Source organism: Schistocerca piceifrons, chromosome 5 (assembly GCF_021461385.2).
Source record: "Schistocerca piceifrons isolate TAMUIC-IGC-003096 chromosome 5, iqSchPice1.1, whole genome shotgun sequence".
Classification (NCBI taxonomy): domain Eukaryota; kingdom Metazoa; phylum Arthropoda; class Insecta; order Orthoptera; family Acrididae; genus Schistocerca; species Schistocerca piceifrons.
In genome coordinates this window covers 429,507,749-429,524,621 of record NC_060142.1, presented here as the reverse complement: position 1 = coordinate 429,524,621, position 16,873 = coordinate 429,507,749, and the positions used below count along the sequence as shown (strand labels likewise).

The 16,873-nt window shown below is 43.6% G+C and overlaps 1 protein-coding gene across 1 annotated transcript in view; it reads right to left on the bottom strand.

The window, feature by feature from the left end:
- The window catches only part of LOC124797825 (hepatocyte nuclear factor 4-gamma), a 652,273-nt gene extending 644,190 nt beyond the window's left edge, over nt 1-8,083 (bottom strand). Inside the window, exon 1 of the mRNA XM_047260860.1 lies at nt 7,982-8,083. Within this exon, the coding sequence (XP_047116816.1) occupies nt 7,982-8,054 (73 nt within the window). The 5' untranslated portion in view covers nt 8,055-8,083. The remainder of the gene's footprint in view (nt 1-7,981) is intronic.
- Between the last annotated feature and the right edge of the window lie 8,790 nt (nt 8,084-16,873).

Here is a 16,873-nt window from a genome sequence, read left to right as displayed (position 1 = left end):
TACATACTGCATATTGAGTAACATGTGACCAATACACGGTCTTTTATAATCTAATCTGTTACCATCTTATCAATAAAGAGAATCCGTTCAAATAGCGAGCTCCGACAGAAGCTCTCATATCACCTCCTTAGGAGTGGGTTAGGTATTATTCAACAGCTCACTAAATCTTCTGATCCACGAAATTCTTTCTTGCATGTCTAAGGATTATTCTAATGTCAGCGCAGTACCTTATTTAACTGGAAAGAACTGAACTATCGATCAACATAAATCCTTTTTCAATCACAAATCGTGAAAGACTTTCAGCACCTCATATCCGAAAACATACTCCCGAAATTACTGTTGAACGTTAAGTGTAAGTAGTCAGAATGAAGCTGCGTAATCTCAGGTGAACTTTGTATTTTATTATCGGTGCATCCCTATCTGGTAACGAAAGACTGTGCATACATTTTTACGACATTTTCTCAACACTTGAGACAAATGGAAGAATTTGAAAGATAAGCCACAGTTACTCTATACTTCAAATAAAGAAGTCTCCCAAGTGCTACGATTAGAAGGAGCTGACCAGACTTAGGTGCGCCTGTGTAGACGATAAGAAATCAAAAGGAAGAGTAGTGTGTGTGTGTGTGTGTGTGTGTGTGTGTGTGTGTAGTGCTATGAAACAATGTATGTATAGTGTGTGCAGTGACTGAAAGTGAGATAAGAGTGAACAGTGTATTGTCTCCAACTAGAAGTCTGTAAATGAATTTCTATACGAATTAGCTTATTTTAAATTGGTCTAAACTTGTAAATACTTTGACATGTCCTATATCCTTGTGAAAAGTGATCTACGGATGAATAAAGTTACTACTACTACTACTAATAATAATAATAATAATAATGCACCTTTAGTTCAAAATGGCTCTGAGCACTATGGGACTTAACTTCTGAGGTCATTAAGTCCCCTAGAACTTGGAACTACTCAAACCTAACCAACCTAAGGACATCACACACATCCATGCCCGAGGCAGGATTCGAACCTGTGACCGTAGCGGTCGCGCGGTTCCAGACTGTAGCGCCTAGAACCGCTCGGCCACCCCGGCCGGCGTACCTTTAGTAGTACGGAGATTGGACAAAGATAAAGACCGAAAGCAATGTTTGCTTGAGCATAAATGCAAATACTAACAAAGCCTGAAGGTCGCGCTGCTATATTTGACCACGAACGTTACCTGTGCAATATCCTCAATAAGTTGCAAGTGTCATTCGAGGTCAGAACGATATTCCGTGTAGTTGTGAATTCTTGAGAGAGTGAATTCGAACGTGCGCAAGTTGTTGGTGCTCCCATGGTGCGTGCTTCTATAGTCACTAGGGACAAAGTGTTTAATGTTTCAAGAGCCACCATATCGAAGATTTATGCCGCATACAGGGAAAGCAAAAAAAAAACATCATCCACTAAAGCGCAACGCGGATGACAGTGTGTTGAATGATCGGGACGGACCGTCATTGAAGACAATTGTGAGAAGAAATACCAAGAAGACAGCTGTAAAAGTCACTTCAGAACTGAATGTCGCACTCGCGAATCCTGTCAGCACCAAAGAAGCATGAATGTAATTCCAGAAGCAGGGAATTGCAGGGATAGCTGGAATTCCAAAACCATTCATCGGTGACGCAAATGCCCGTAACAGAAAAGCGTGGTGCAAAAGCCATAAAAACCGGTCTATGGAGCAATGTAAGAATGTCTTTTGTTCAGATGAGTCTTGTTTCACACTGTTTCCAACTTCTTGTCGAGTATACGTCCCAAGAGTGAAACATGGGGGGGGGGGGGCCGGTTTCACTGATGATCTGGGCAGCCATATCGTGTTATTCCATGGGACCCATGTTTACTGTGGAAGGCTGTAGTATGACTATCAAGGATTAGCTGACCATTTTGGCTGATCAGGTACATCTCATGGTACAATGTTGTTCCCCAGTGGTGATGCTGTGTTCCAAGACGACAGCGCCCCTGTTCACAGAGTTTGCGTCGTTCAGGACCGGTTTTGTGAGCACGTGGATAAATTGTCGCATCTGCCCGGCCATGACAGTCACCTGATTTCAATATTATTTAGTCTTTGTGGTCTACTTTGGAGAGAAGGAAGAGTGATCACAATCCAATGCCATCCCTGTTACCTGAACTAGCCACTATTTTGCGCCGAGCGGGGTAGCCACGCGGTCTAAGGCCATCTTGTCACGGTCCGTTAGGCTCCCCCCGTCGGAGGTTCGAGTCCTTCCTCGGGCATGGATGTGTGTGTTGTCCATAGCGTGAGTTAGTGTAAGTTAGATTAAGTTGTGTGTAGGCTTAGGGACCGATGACCTCAGCAGTTTGGTCCCATAAGACCTCACCACAAATTTCTAAATTTCCACTATTTTGCAGGACGAATGGTAATGTGTGATGTTTACGATGTTTTCATATTTTTGTCTACCCTTGTACGTAGCATATTCGTACAGTTACAGTAACTTTTTTTTCTTCATGAAACTGACTTGTAGAAACTACGCCTCGTGATATATCCAAGTGATGGAGAAAATTATTTGATTCTGAGAAGAGAGAATAGTGTAAATGAAGATTAGTCCAAAACACCATGCTTTTAATAAAATAACGAAAGCTAGTGTTTAATGTTTCGTCAATGATGAGGCCTTACAGACGGAACAATAGCTTACTTCGGGAACGAGGGAGGGATTGGGGGGGGGGGGGGGGGAGGGAGGGAGAGAGAGAGACAGAAAGCTGCCGACACCTGTTTAATGAATCACCCGTTCTCAAATGAAGTTATTTAAGTAAATAGTCTCATACGATTTGAACCTAGCGAGGTGGTGCAGTGGCTAGCACACTGTACTCGCATTCGGGAGGACGATGGTTCAATCCTGCGTCCGGCTATCCTGATTTAGGTTTTCCGTGATTTCCCTAAATCGCTCCAGGCAAATGCTGGGATGGTTCCTCTGAAAGGGCATGGCCGACTTCCTTCCCCATCCTTCCCTAATCCGATGAGACCGATGACCACGCTGTCTGGTCTCCTTCCCCAAAACAACCAACCAACCCCTTTTCGGCCAATGTGATGTCGGTTTCCCCTGGTTTACCCAAACAACTTCATGGGAATAGGATGAAGATATGTAAACGTAGCCAGACCCGATTACTTCTCCAGCCTTGTCCAATCCGATCTAATGTCCGTCACTGATGACCTCCTTGTTGACCCCCCTCCCAACCTTTATGTAATTAAGGTAAGCTGCGGTGGTGGTTAAGCAGTTTAGATTCTATCGTGTGGGATATGGAAGCCACTAAATGCCATTCGTATAATACTTCTACAACAATCATCTATTTCACCATGCCAATATCATATGGCCCAGTTAGGATTGTTGCGACCAGACTACCATAAACTACGACACCCCAATACCTAACATCGGAGCTCCAATACCAGTCCTATAATCACAACACAAGACCTCATTTATCTAGTATCCTAGTTGTGACCATCCATAAAATAAAATGATTAGCAAACTCCTCTTTTGCTGCAGTCCGCCTCTGTAGCAAGTTTGCTTCCACTCTGCTCACAATTCGGTGGTATGCTGCCTTTAAGGAAAAGCTGAAACATTTACATTCGTCAACGTCATAACTTTCACCTAAAAATTAACATATGTACCCAGTTTTCCCTCTGTCAAATAGAAAAACAAATGCTTTCGTCTTCTCTATTTATGCTTATTTCTCTTCTCATTCCTCATTGAGCAACGCCACTTCTTTTCTCACTCCCTTCGTTGGTTTTCTTTCTACCACGTTCCTCTTTCTATCCGCCCTTTGCTCCTTCTTTCACGTCCATTGCTGTCAGTGCCCTCAGATTGCTTCTGAGTGTTTTAGCTTATGTTAAATGGAAGTATTTTTATAACATCTGTGTCGTTATGAGAATATAATGTAAAAGCAGATCCTGTTCCTTTAAAAGTCTTTGCCTGGAAAGTGGGGTACCAGCTGCCTCATTCTACCTTCCTGAGCTCCTTTAAAAGTTTTCCCAAAAATTTTGACATGCGAATATATTCGCACTTTTTTTTTTAACACACAATTCACCTCAAACTCCCACAAGCTCCCCTAACTGTAACTCACTCACATCCACTAGACCATCACTGTAAGCCGCTCATACCCACCCACTCCCAGTTGCCCTTTCTCACTCAGTCAGCCCAACTCATTGTCATTATCTCCTTGTGTCTCTCTATCGTTGTCTGCTATGTCACAGTCACAGTACCCTTCGTTCTGTCCTGCTACTAGTGTCTCCTCTCACTGTCAATGTCTCTCTCTTGTTCTCTCTTACTGCTAATATCACATTCCTTACTTCCTACTGCTGTTGTCTCTTCTCACATCCACTATGTCTCTCTCGTTATCACTTCCTCTCACTCACTTCCACTTCCTCCGTCCCTTTTTCCTGTGCCACTGGCACTGTCTCCTTCACTCTTTTCCTAGCACTGCTCCGTCATTGTGACTATGTTCCAATGCCAATGTGTCCCTCTCTTTCCCTCACACTGCCATTATCTCCTTCGTTCTTGCCGCAATACAACCACAGTCTACTATCTTGCACTATTTATTACTTCTCTGTGTCTTTGCCACTGCTACTGTCTTCTTCTCTCTCAATATAAAAAGTACAAATACACTATGTGATCAAAAGTATCTGGACACCCCCAAAAACATACGTTTTTCATATTAGGTGCACTTACTACCAGGTACTTCATATCAGCGAACTCAGTAGTCATTAGACATCGGGAGAGAGCAGAATGGAGTGCTCCGCAAACTCACGAAGGTGACTGCATGTCACTCCTGTCATACGTCTGTACGCGAAATTTCCGCACTTCTAAACATCCCTACGTCCATTGTTCCCGATGTGATAGTGAAGTGGAAACGTGAGGGGACACGTACAGCACAAAAGTGTACAGGTCGACCTCTGTTGACGTAATGGGCAGACACATTTCCAGACTGCATCAGGATCCACTGCAAGTACTATGACAGTTAGGCACGAGGTTAGAAAACCTGGATTTCATGGTCAAGCAGCTGCTCATAACCCACACATCACGCTTGCAAATGCCAAACGACGTCTCGCTTGTTGTAGGAGAGTAAACATTGGACGATTGAAGAGTAGAAAACGTCGTGTGCAGTCATGAATCACGGTACACAACGTGGCGATCCAATGGCAGGGTGTGGGTACGGCGAATGCCCGGTGAACGTCATCTGCCAGCGTGTGTAATGTCATCAGTAAAATTCGGAGGCGGTGATGTTATAGTAAGGTCGTGTTTTTCATGGAGGGGGCTTGCACCCCTTGTCGTTTTGCGTGGCACTATCACAGCACAGGCCTACATTGATGTTTTAAGCACCTTCTTGCTTCCCACTGTTGAAGAGCAATTTGGGGTTGTCGATTGCATCTTTCAACACGACTGAGCACCGGTTCATAATGCACGGCCTGTGGCGGATCGGTAACATGACAATGAAAATGAAATGAAATGTCGTGGGGCTAGGGCCTCCCGTCGGGTAGACCGTTCGCCTGGTGCAGGTCTTTCGAGTTGACGCCACTGGGGCGACCTGCGCGTCGATGTGGATGAAATGATGATGATTAGGACAACACAACACCCAGTCCCTGTGCGGAGAAAATCTCCGACCCAGCCGGGAATCGAACCCGGGACCTTAGGATTGACATTCCGTCACGCTGACCACTCAGCTACCGGGACCGGACAACATTACAATAACATCCCTGTAATGGACTGGCCTGCACAGAGTCCTGACCTGAATCCTACAGAACACCTTTGGGATGTTTTGGAACGCCGACATCGTGCCAGGCCTCATCGACCGACATCAATACCTCTCCTCAGTGCAGCACTCCGTGAAGAATGGGCTGCCATTCCCAAGAAACCTTCCAGCACCTGAATGAGTTTATGCCTGCGAGAGTGGAAGCTGTCATCAAGGCCAAGGGTGGATCAACACCATACTGAACTCCAGCGTTACTGACAGAGGAAGCCACGAACTTGTAAGTCATTTTCAGCCAGGTGTCCGGATACTTCTGATCACATAGTGTATGTTCGCATGGCAGAATTTTGGAAGAACTTTAAAGGTGCTGACGAAGGTAGACTGAGGCAGCTGGTACTCGCACTTTTCAATCAGAGAGATTTAAGAAAAAAATGCAGGAATACACTGGCATTTTTTGTGCTCTGATTGGAATATTTTTCTGCTGGCTCCATTCTTTTCCCTGCTGCAGCATGGCATGTAACTCTATGAAAACAAATGTATCGCTCATTAAATTTAGAATCTTTCCTTATGTAAAGCTGAAATAACGCAATACTAATTTTACACCTCAGAGGGAATTTTACGTCCAAAAAGTTGTGTACTTGGTTCAGTACTAAAACATGGAGTTCCCATATAGCAACTGGGACACTTTATAACATATTTCTCCATGCTGGGTCACTTTCTAAACTCACTCCGGATTTTACGTGTACAAGTAGGGTGACTTTGAACCTCTGTATCTCGGAAACGAATAAATACATGAAAATTTTCAAGGTTGTTCGACATCGGGATCTTAGAAATATATCGGAAAAACTTCCAGCCATTTGCTGTGCAGAGCCGTCTAGGAATCCGCGGCTGGGTTTTGGTACCCACAAAAACAAGATTTTGGGAGTTTCTCGATAACCGATAAAGATTTTTGAAAACGGGGAGATGGCTCTTCTAGATAAATGCCTAGAGAAAAAACGTTAAAATTTGAGCAATTTGCTGAGGTTATTTAATATTTAGATTTCGCTTCAAATCAGACTTTACATTACGAAGTAGGGTAATTTTGAACCTTTGTACCTTGGAAACGGACGAAGATATTAGGACATTTTTCAGGGTTATTCAAGATAGGGATCTCAGGAACATATCGTAGAAATTTCAACCTTCTGATGACCATGGCGGTCTTGGAATTTTCGGCTGAGTTTGGTCCGCTGGTGACAGGGAAAATATAGTAAAAATGCCTTTTTGTGGAGTTTTGCGAGAAATTGCCAATGAAAAAACGGTGTCTCCAAAAGTTCCACATAGGTCACCACGGGCCACATCAAATGCAAAAAGAACCAACCGATTTTCTCCACTTGCCTAAGTAGGAAGAAGAGTTTAATATTTATGCTTTGACCCTGTGTGTAGGATAGTGACACTAAGACGTTTCTCCTGTCAGGTATGGTTCAAATGGCTGTCAGCACTATGGGACTTAACATCGGAGGTCATCAGTCGCCTAGACTTAGAACTATTTAAACCTAACTAACCTAAGGACATCACACACATCCATGCCCGAGGCAGTATTCGAACCTGGGACCGAAGCGGCAGCGCGGTTCCAGACTGAAGCGCCTAGAACCGCTTGGCCACAGCGGCCGGCCCTGTCAGGTATGCAAATGGTCCCAAGCCCAATGGCTCTTCAAAACACTTGACCCCACCTTTCTATCACCAACAGAACCCGAGATATAAGCACCGGAAAATCCCGTTTTAAGCGCGCCGCTTTGTAACATAGATACGTGTGCCGTCGAATGTGTACCAATACAAAGAGCTCTTGGTTAGATGTGAGAGAGAGTCTAATGGCCTTAGTCTTAAGTAAATAAATATTGTATGTCCATTTCGTGACGCTTCTGTTGCTTAGCATATTCTTTTCTCCGATGTTTCGAAATTTAAAAAAGGGACCTGCTGGTAGTTCCTACGTAAACGCAGACTGGCATGTGGGCAAACGTTATCCAGTTGATACTAAAATCGTATCACTTTAATGACGCTGTTATCCCCGCAATAGTAGCAGAGGAAATGAAATGTTGGGGCAGAATCTCACAAGCAAAGCGCAGAGTGCCCTCCTTGCCGGTGGAGCATCAAGTGACAAAATCGCGATTAATCGGGGTCGCGTAGCGTCCCCGAAGTGCGATTTGTGACACAGAGTAAGGTATTGACGGTCAAGGCTGGGATAGCCGGTTTAAATACCACGCCACGACGAGGCCGCTGGCGGCGTACCTGTCTGCAGCGCGATGGCGGCGACATTGGCGACGATGACGGAGGATAGCGGGCTGTGGTGTAGGTTCTCCATGGCGATGGCTGGCTCGCGGTCCGCGCGCGGGGCCCTTCCGAACGCGACTGGCCCGCAGAGACACCTAGCGGCGGCGCGCGCCCCGCCACGCTATGGGTGCTCGGCTGACCGCGCCGCCGCTGATAACGCAGACCAGCCACAACGTCTGGGCGGCACCCGGCGACCACTGCCTCGGCAGCCAGGTAGGCGCCTTCGTTTGCCCAGAGTGCCATACCGATGATGCAAGACAAACAGGGATGTTTCCGCAACAGTCGGAGGAACTTAACGTCAGTTTTATATAAAAGGGGCGACCCGCCCCGGCCTCGCACGGGTAGTACCATCTACCTCCGGACAAACCTACCTCGTCAATCAGTCTCTCTATACGTGAAAACTGTATCAAAAACCCTTTGGCAGCAGTTCATATGAGCCACCACACACACTGAGGTGCCAAAAGTTATGGTATATCTCCCAATAACGTGTCGGACCTGCTTTCGCTCGGCGTAGTGCATGCGACAACTCGACGTAGCATGAACTCAACGAGTCGTTCAAAATCCCCTTCAGAATATTGAGTCATCATGTCAGGCTATCTGAGTGGCCAAATAATTCGTTCCAATTGTCAACATTCTTTTTCAAACCAATAGCGATAAACAAGTGCCCAGTGACATGGCAAACTGTCATCCGTAAAAATTCCATCGTTGTTTGGGAACACGACGTCCACGCAAATGGTTTCCAAGTAATCGAACATCCAAAGCACCCAATACATTCCATGTAAACACAACCCACACCATTATGGAGCCACTGCGAGCTTGCAAAGTTCCTTGTTGATAACTTGGGTCATGGCTTCGTGGTGTCTCCGCCACACTCGAACCCTTTCATCAGCTCTTATCATCTGGAATCGAGACTCACCAGACCAAGCCACGGTTTTACAGTTGTCTAGAGTTCAACCGATCTGCGGTTATTTCACGCAATGTTTCCTATCTTTCAGCACTGTCAACTCTCTGCAAAACACCGCTGTTCTCGGTCGTCAAGTGAAGGCTGTCGCTATTGATTTGGCTATGGTGAGAGGTAATGCTTGTTATTTGGTATTCCCGGTACACTCTTGACCATGTGGATCTTGTAAAACTGAATTCCCTAACGATTCCCCACGTGCCTAGCTCCAACTAACATTCCACTTTCAAAATCTGTCAGTTCCCATTGTGGACCCATAATCACATCGAGAACTTTCTCATGTGAATCAAAAGTATAAATGACAGCTCTGCCAATGCACTGCCCTTTTATACCTTGTGTACCCGATACTAGCACCATATGTACATGTGCATATTGCTATTCATGACTCATCACTTGGGACGTTAATTAATAATGTGTATAGAAGAAGAACTCTTCCTTCTGCTATGATATAGACGTATGCATTCTGATAATGTATTGATTCTGATAATTACAGTTTCGTATCGCTCAAAGGCCTGGTGCAAGTTGTTAAATTGGAAACCACTTTGGCGACTTGTGTGTCCCTACCATAGCCTAGTTACACATTTCGCGAAACGGAACCAACAGTTCAACTTGGAATCCGGATCGCGTTGTCATTTCTGCCAGATTTCCACGTCACTGAGAGGTAAATGCTAAGTTGAATTGTAAAATGAAAAATCCGTCATCCGACCAGGATTCGAAAACGCGAACTTGACAGTTTTCCGGCCTGCGCGTTAACAAAATATATTCTGCAGGAGCTCCACTGTTCTCTAGAGCTGTGGTGGCTATTTGTTGTTTTTCCCACCAGATACCGCCTCCTGTGTAGCTGACCGGCTTGTACACACATCATAAAAAGTTTTGCATCACCCCGGTTCCCAGAACTCCTGAGGACAGACGTTGACTGTGGATATTTTATCACAACACAGTCCCTTTGACTGTTCGGAGATTTCACTAAACCAGCCCAAACATGTAAACAATCATGCATGAGCGGCGCCTATTAGACGGAAGGGGTCCGACAGCCGAACGGTTCCAGTCATTCCACCAGGAAGAAAGTACAGGTCTCGTGTTGTCTGTAGTTTAACTATGCCTAGACGGTCAATATCGCGGTTCGATCGGGTCCGCAATGTTACTTTGTGCCAGAAAGGTCTCTCAAAAAGAGAAGTGTCCAGGCTTCTCGGAGTAAAACAAGGCGACCTGGAGGAGATACAGGGAGACAGGAACTGTCAATGACATACCTCGCTCACGCCGCCCAAGGGCTACTACTGCTGTGGATGACCGCTACCTACGGATTATGGCTTGGTAGAATCCTGACAGCAACGTCACATGTTGAATACAGCTTTTCGTGCAGCCACAGGACATCGTGTTACAACTCAAACTCTGCGCAATACGCTGCATGATGCGCAACTTCACTCCCGACGCCCATGGCGAGATCCATCTTTGCAACCACGATACCATACAGCGCGGTACAGATGGGCCCAATAACCGAATGGACCGCTCAGGATTGGCATCACGTTCTCTTCAACGACGAGTGTCGCATATGCCTTCAACCAGACAATCGTCGGAGATGTGTTTGGAGGCAACCCGGTCAGGCTAAACGCCTTAGATACACTGTCCAGCGAGTGCAGCGAGGTGGAGGTGCCCTGATGTTTTGCGGTGGCATTATGTGGGACCGATGTACGCCGCTGGTGGTCATAGAAGGCGCCGTAACGGCTGTACGATACGTGAATGCCATCCTCCGACCGATAGTGCAACCATATCGGCAGCATATTGGCGAGGCATTTGTCTTCATCGAAGACAATTTGCGCCCCCATCGTGCACATCTTGTGAACGACTTCCTTCAGGATAACGACATCGCTCGACGAGAGGGTCCAGCATGTTCTCAAGACATGAACCCTACCGAACATGCCTAGGAAAGATTGAAAAGGACTGTTTATGGACATGACCCACCAACCACTCTGAGGGATCTACGCCGAATCGCCGTTGAGGAGTGGGACAATGTGTACCAACAGTGCCTTGATGTACTTGTGGATAGTATGCCACAACGAATACAGGCGTACATCAATGCAATATGACGTGCTACTCGATATCAGCAATCTGGACCACCAGCTCTGGTGGTCTCGGTATATGATGGTACAACATGCAATGTGTGGTTTTCATGAGCAATAAAAAGAGCGGAAATGATGTTTACGTTGATCTCTATTCCAATTTTCTCTACAGGTTCCGGAACTCTCGGAACAGAGGTGATGCAAAACTTTTTTTGGTGTGTGTAGTTCCCTTCATTGTCACAAGATGTCTCTCCAAAAACCAATTAAATATGGAACAGAAACCAATACATATATTACCTACTCATAATTACTTAGCGGTAATAAATCTTATACACAAACCTTCTTCATGTGTCAGCCTATGTATTAGTGAAAACATTGCAATAGTTCCTGAGATTAGCCTGAACATACAGACGGAAACCACAGTGAGGGACTTTAATTTATAATGTGTGTAGTAGAAAATATAGAAAACAAGATTATCTGCTTCTGTGACAGAGTCGTCACTTTAAATGGCTGCCATGAGGAGAACCTGGGTTCAATTCCTAATACTGCCAGGCATTCTTCCTTTATGAGTGAATGGAACGGGATTCATACAGCCTTATCATGCCAACTGATGGGCTACTTAGCTGAGATGTAGCAGTTCCAAGATCTGAAAAGCCGACAATGGCTTGACAGTGGTATGCTGACTTCACACCCATCCATACCGCATCCAAATGACGCCACTGTCTGAGGGTGACATGGCAGTCTTTCGGTCTCGATTGGTCTCTCTGTGGCCAGAGTTCCTGGTCTCATTTGCACTGAGACTGCAGTCCGTGCCGGCCGGGGTGGCCGACTTATGGCTGCTCTTAGAATCGCACGCTGGTGGTCGAGCGGTTCTAGGCGCTACAGTCTGGAACCGCGCGACCACTACGGTCGCAGGTTCGAATCCTGCCTCGGGCTTGGATGTGTGATGTCCTTAGGTTAGTTAGGTTTAAGTAGTTCTAAGTTCTAGGGGACTGATGACCTCAGATGTTAAGTCCCATAGTGCTCAGAAGCATTTGAACCATTTTTAACCTTGTGGACATAATGGGAGCCTGTTGCAGGGCATACACTGTCGCCCATGGTGATCACATACCACATTAAGAAGAATGCACCACCTTTTGTAACGCTCATGGAACTATCATAAATGGCGGTGACTTCACCGCAATTAATATCTTTGAATAAAAGTGACATTTCTGTTTGTCTCATTGAGTATTTCTTTCAAAAAAATGTTCAAATGTGCGTGAAATCTTATGGGACTCAAACTGCTAAGGTCATCAGTCCCTAAGCTTACACACTACTCAACCTAAATCATCCTAAGGACAAACACACACACCCATGCCCGAGGGAGGACTCGAACCTCCGCCGGGACCAGCCGCATAGTCCATGATCGCAGCGCCTGAGACCGCTCGGCTGATCCCGCGCGGCAGTATTTCTTTCAGTTACCATCTGTAATGACTGATGACCTCAGAAGTTAAGTCCCATAGTGCTCAGAGCCATTTTTTGAACCGCAGTCCGTGTGGGGGTCGCAGTTGCATCTTAACGCGTCGGAAAAATCGCAGAGTTCTGTAAATTGTATCAATACTTGCTGTAAGCTGGGTGTGTGGATGACAGCGGATGGTGGTATCTCGAGGGGCATGGGAGGGGAAGTAATAGTTCCCTGAAAGATGTTGCTGCGCATATGTGGAACTGACTCACAAGCAACGAGACTGATTACATGATTTTCGCTTGCACAAGCAATTCCGACTTCTTTGCTTCCTTGAAGCAGAGGTTCGTGTCCTGTAAATGTGATGATAGTGGATATCCTATTTACCATGACTTTAAGGGATAAGATCTCTCTTTCTTGCCACTAATACTTAACACAGTAAGAGGTAATATTTATAAAAGAAAAACAAAATCAGTTTATCGATGCCTTTAGCGGCGAGTGCATAGTTGAAAATGGCCAACAAGGACTGTGTCTGTTGTACTAATTTGATGCCTAAAGGTTGGAAAAAGGGCGCCTTGAATTAAATGGTACAATACATCAGAACACACACACACATTTTACAGAGAAATAGAACACATTGCTCTTCTACAGCTAATCACCCTCATGGAGCACTTTATCAGGTGCCTAAATAGAGCTGAAAAGATGGTTTGTTTTGTTTCCTTTTAGAGCGCAAAAACAACTAGGCTCATACGCTCCCGGGACAGAACCGTAGAACACGAAGACACCAAAAAAGGGTTAAAAACGCCCAATCGTCGGAGGGAAAGACAGCTAAAAACAAGGACCTGGAGAATGGTCCATAAAATACGCCACAGAGAAAAGGAGGTCCTGAACTTAAGATTAAATTCCTTCGCCATATTGCTACGATGGATAAAAGTAAAACGCTGTCGACGGAGCGCTCATCGTTTGCTAAAATGAGCGATAACTTACACTGCAAGCATAAACGAGAACGTAAGTGGTTAAAAAAATGGCATTCGGTCAGGAAATGACGAACCATCAAAGGTTGACGGCAATGAGCACGAAGTGGAGGGGGAGCACCGCTTAACAAATGGCGAAGGCTAAAAAGACAGTGCCCAATACGCAACTTAGCCAAAATGATCTCCTCACGGCGAGAGGGCCTAGCAGAGGTGAGCCAAACCGCTGGGAGAGGCTTAATTGTCTGGAGCTTGTTCTCATGAAGGGAGGACCAGAAGTGAAGCCAAAGTGACACCAGCTGCTGACAGACGGAAACACAGAGATCATATATGTCAAAAGTTATCATTGTGCAAAAAGTATAGAAACAAAAAAGTTTTGTGTAGAGAAACATATAGAAGCATGTGCCTGTGAGCTTAAATTAAATAAAGGCGCATTTATAATTGTAACTGTATATAGGTCCCCATCGGTAAATTTTCATCTATTTCTGAAAAATTTGGACTCCTTGTTGTGCTATCTGTCAGACAGGGGGAAGCAAATTATTATTTGTGGGGACTTCAACGTAGATTCTCTGAAAGAGGGTAATAGGAAAAATGACCTTGAAGTATTACTCGGTTCTTTCAATTTGACACCCATTATTGATTTTCCAACTCGGGTGGTAAAGGATAGCAGCTCATTGATAGAGAACTTCTTTATAGACCAAGATAAGTTTAACCAGATAAATGCTTATCCTGTTGAGAATGGTCTTTCTGATCATGGTGCACAGCTAGTTACAATATATGACATAGCTCCATTCAGCAGTACTAAACAGTCCTCCAAAGTAGTACGTTCAGTCAACGATTTAACAATTGCAAATTTCAGAGAAAGCCTACAGCAGTTACACTTGGATGAGGTGTACCTTGAACCTGATGCCAATTTAAAATATAATTTATTTCATGACACTTTTGTAAATGAATTTGAAAACTGCTTTCCCAAGGAAATAGTTAAATATACTGTTAAGAAACCATGTAACAAACCATGGCTTACTAAGGGTATAAAAATATCTTGTAACCAGAAAAGGGAAATGTATCTGACAGCAAAAAAGAGTAGTGACCCAGAAACTATCAAACATTATAAAAACTACTGTGCTATATTAAGAAAAGTTATTAAAAAATCCAGAAGTATGTGTATCATGTCTGAAATCAGCAACTCTGATAGTAAAATTAAAACAATTTGGAATATTATTAAAAGAGAAACAGGTCAACCAAGAGCACAGGAAGACAGTATTACCATCAAATTGAATGAAAACTTTAGGAACAAAAAGTCAGAAGTTGAAAATATTTTTAATAATCATTTTCTAAATGTTGTGAATATAGTAGGATCCAGGTGTTCATTAGAAGATGCTAGGCTGGTAATGGAAAAGGCCATACCTATGCAATCTGATACAATTGAAATCTCACCCACTTCTCCCTCTGAAATTAGGAAAATAATAAACTTGCTTAAAAGCAAAAACTCACATGGAATTGATGGCATTTCCAGCAAAATACTAAAAGCTTGTTCTCAACAGGTAAGTAAGATTCTCAGCTACCTGTGTAATACATCTACATCTACATTGATACTCCGCAAGCCACCCAACGGTGTGTGGCGGAGGGCACTTTACGTGCCACTGTCATTACCTCCCTTTCCTGTTCCAGTCGCGTAATAGCTCTCTGGAACAGGGCATTTTCCCTGATAGACTGAAATATGCTATTGTTATACCATTGCATAAAAAAGGGGATAGATCTGATGTCAACAATTACCGTCCAATCTCCCTTCTAACAGCTTTATCCAAAATTTTTGAGAAAGTAATGTATTCAAGAGTAGCTTCACATATCTGTAAAAATGAAGTACTAACAAAATGTCAGTTTGGTTTCCAGGAAGGTTTTTCAACAGAAAATGCCATATATGCTTTCACCAATTAAATTTTGAATGATCTGAATAACCGAACACCACCCATTGGGATTTTTTGTGATCTCTCAAAGGTTTTTGATTGTGTAAATAATGAAAATCTGATAGACAAGCTCAAGTATTGTGGCATGAGTGGGACAGTGCACAAATGGTTTAATTCACACGTAACTGGAAAAGTGCAGAAAGTTGAAATAAGCAGTTCTCATAATATGCAAAAATCAGCACATTCCTCAAACTGGGGAACTATCAAGAAAGGGGTTCCACAAGGGTCGGTATTGGGTCCTTTGTTGTTCTTAATATATGTTAATGACTTGCCATTCTATATTCATGAACAGGGAAAGTTAGTTCTCTTTGCTGATGATACAAGTATAGTAACCACACCTGACAAACAAGAATTAACTGATGAAATTGTCAATAATGACTTCCAGAAAATTACTAAGTGGTTCCTTGTAAACGGACTCTCACTGAATTTTGATAAGACACAGTACATACAGTTCTGTACAGTAAATAGTATGACGCCATGAATAAATATAGACCTTAATCAGAAGCATATAGCTACAGTAGAATACTCAAAATTTTTAGGTGTGTGCATTGATGAGAGATTAAACTGGAAGAAACACATTGATGATCTGTTGAAACGTTTGAGTTCAGCTACTTGTGCAATAAGGATCATTGCAAATTTTGGTGATAAACATCTTAGTAAATTAGCTTACTACGCCTATTTTCACTCATTGCTTGCATATGGCATCATATTTTGGGGTAATTCATCACTGAGGAATAAAGTATTTATTGCACAAAAGCGTGTAATCAGAATAATAGCTGGAGTCCACCCAAGATCATCCTGCAGACATTTATTTAAGGATCTAGGATATTCACAGTAGCTTCTCAGTATATACACTCTCTTATGAAATTTGTTATTAACAACCAAACCCAATTCAAAAGTAACAGCAGTGTGCATAATTACAATACTAGGAGAAAGGATGATCTTCACTATTCACGATTAAATCTAACTTTGGCACAGAAAGGGGTGAATTATACTGCCACTAAAGTCTTTGGTCACTTACCAAATAGTATCAGAAGTCTGACAGATAACCAACAAGTATTTAAGAAGAAATTAAAAGAACTTCTGATTGACAACTCCTTGTACTCCATAGAAGAATTTTTAGATATAAATTAAGAAAAAAAAGAAAAAACCATACAAAAAAATTATAAAAAATATTTTTAAAAAAACAAAAAATAAAAAAGTTGTTATATTAACTTAATTATGTCATGTATTGGAAAATTTGACTCGTTCCACATCATTACGAAATACCGTATTCATGGAACTAGTATTAATCGAATGTAATCTAATCTATCGAATGGAATGGAAGAACTAGAGGGCCGGTGTACAAGGATAGCAACCTTGATAGCAGCGTCAGCAGCCTCATTTCCCGTCAGACCGACGTGACCAGAAACCCACATAAACATAGCTGTGGCTCCATCAAGAGCGAGCAAGT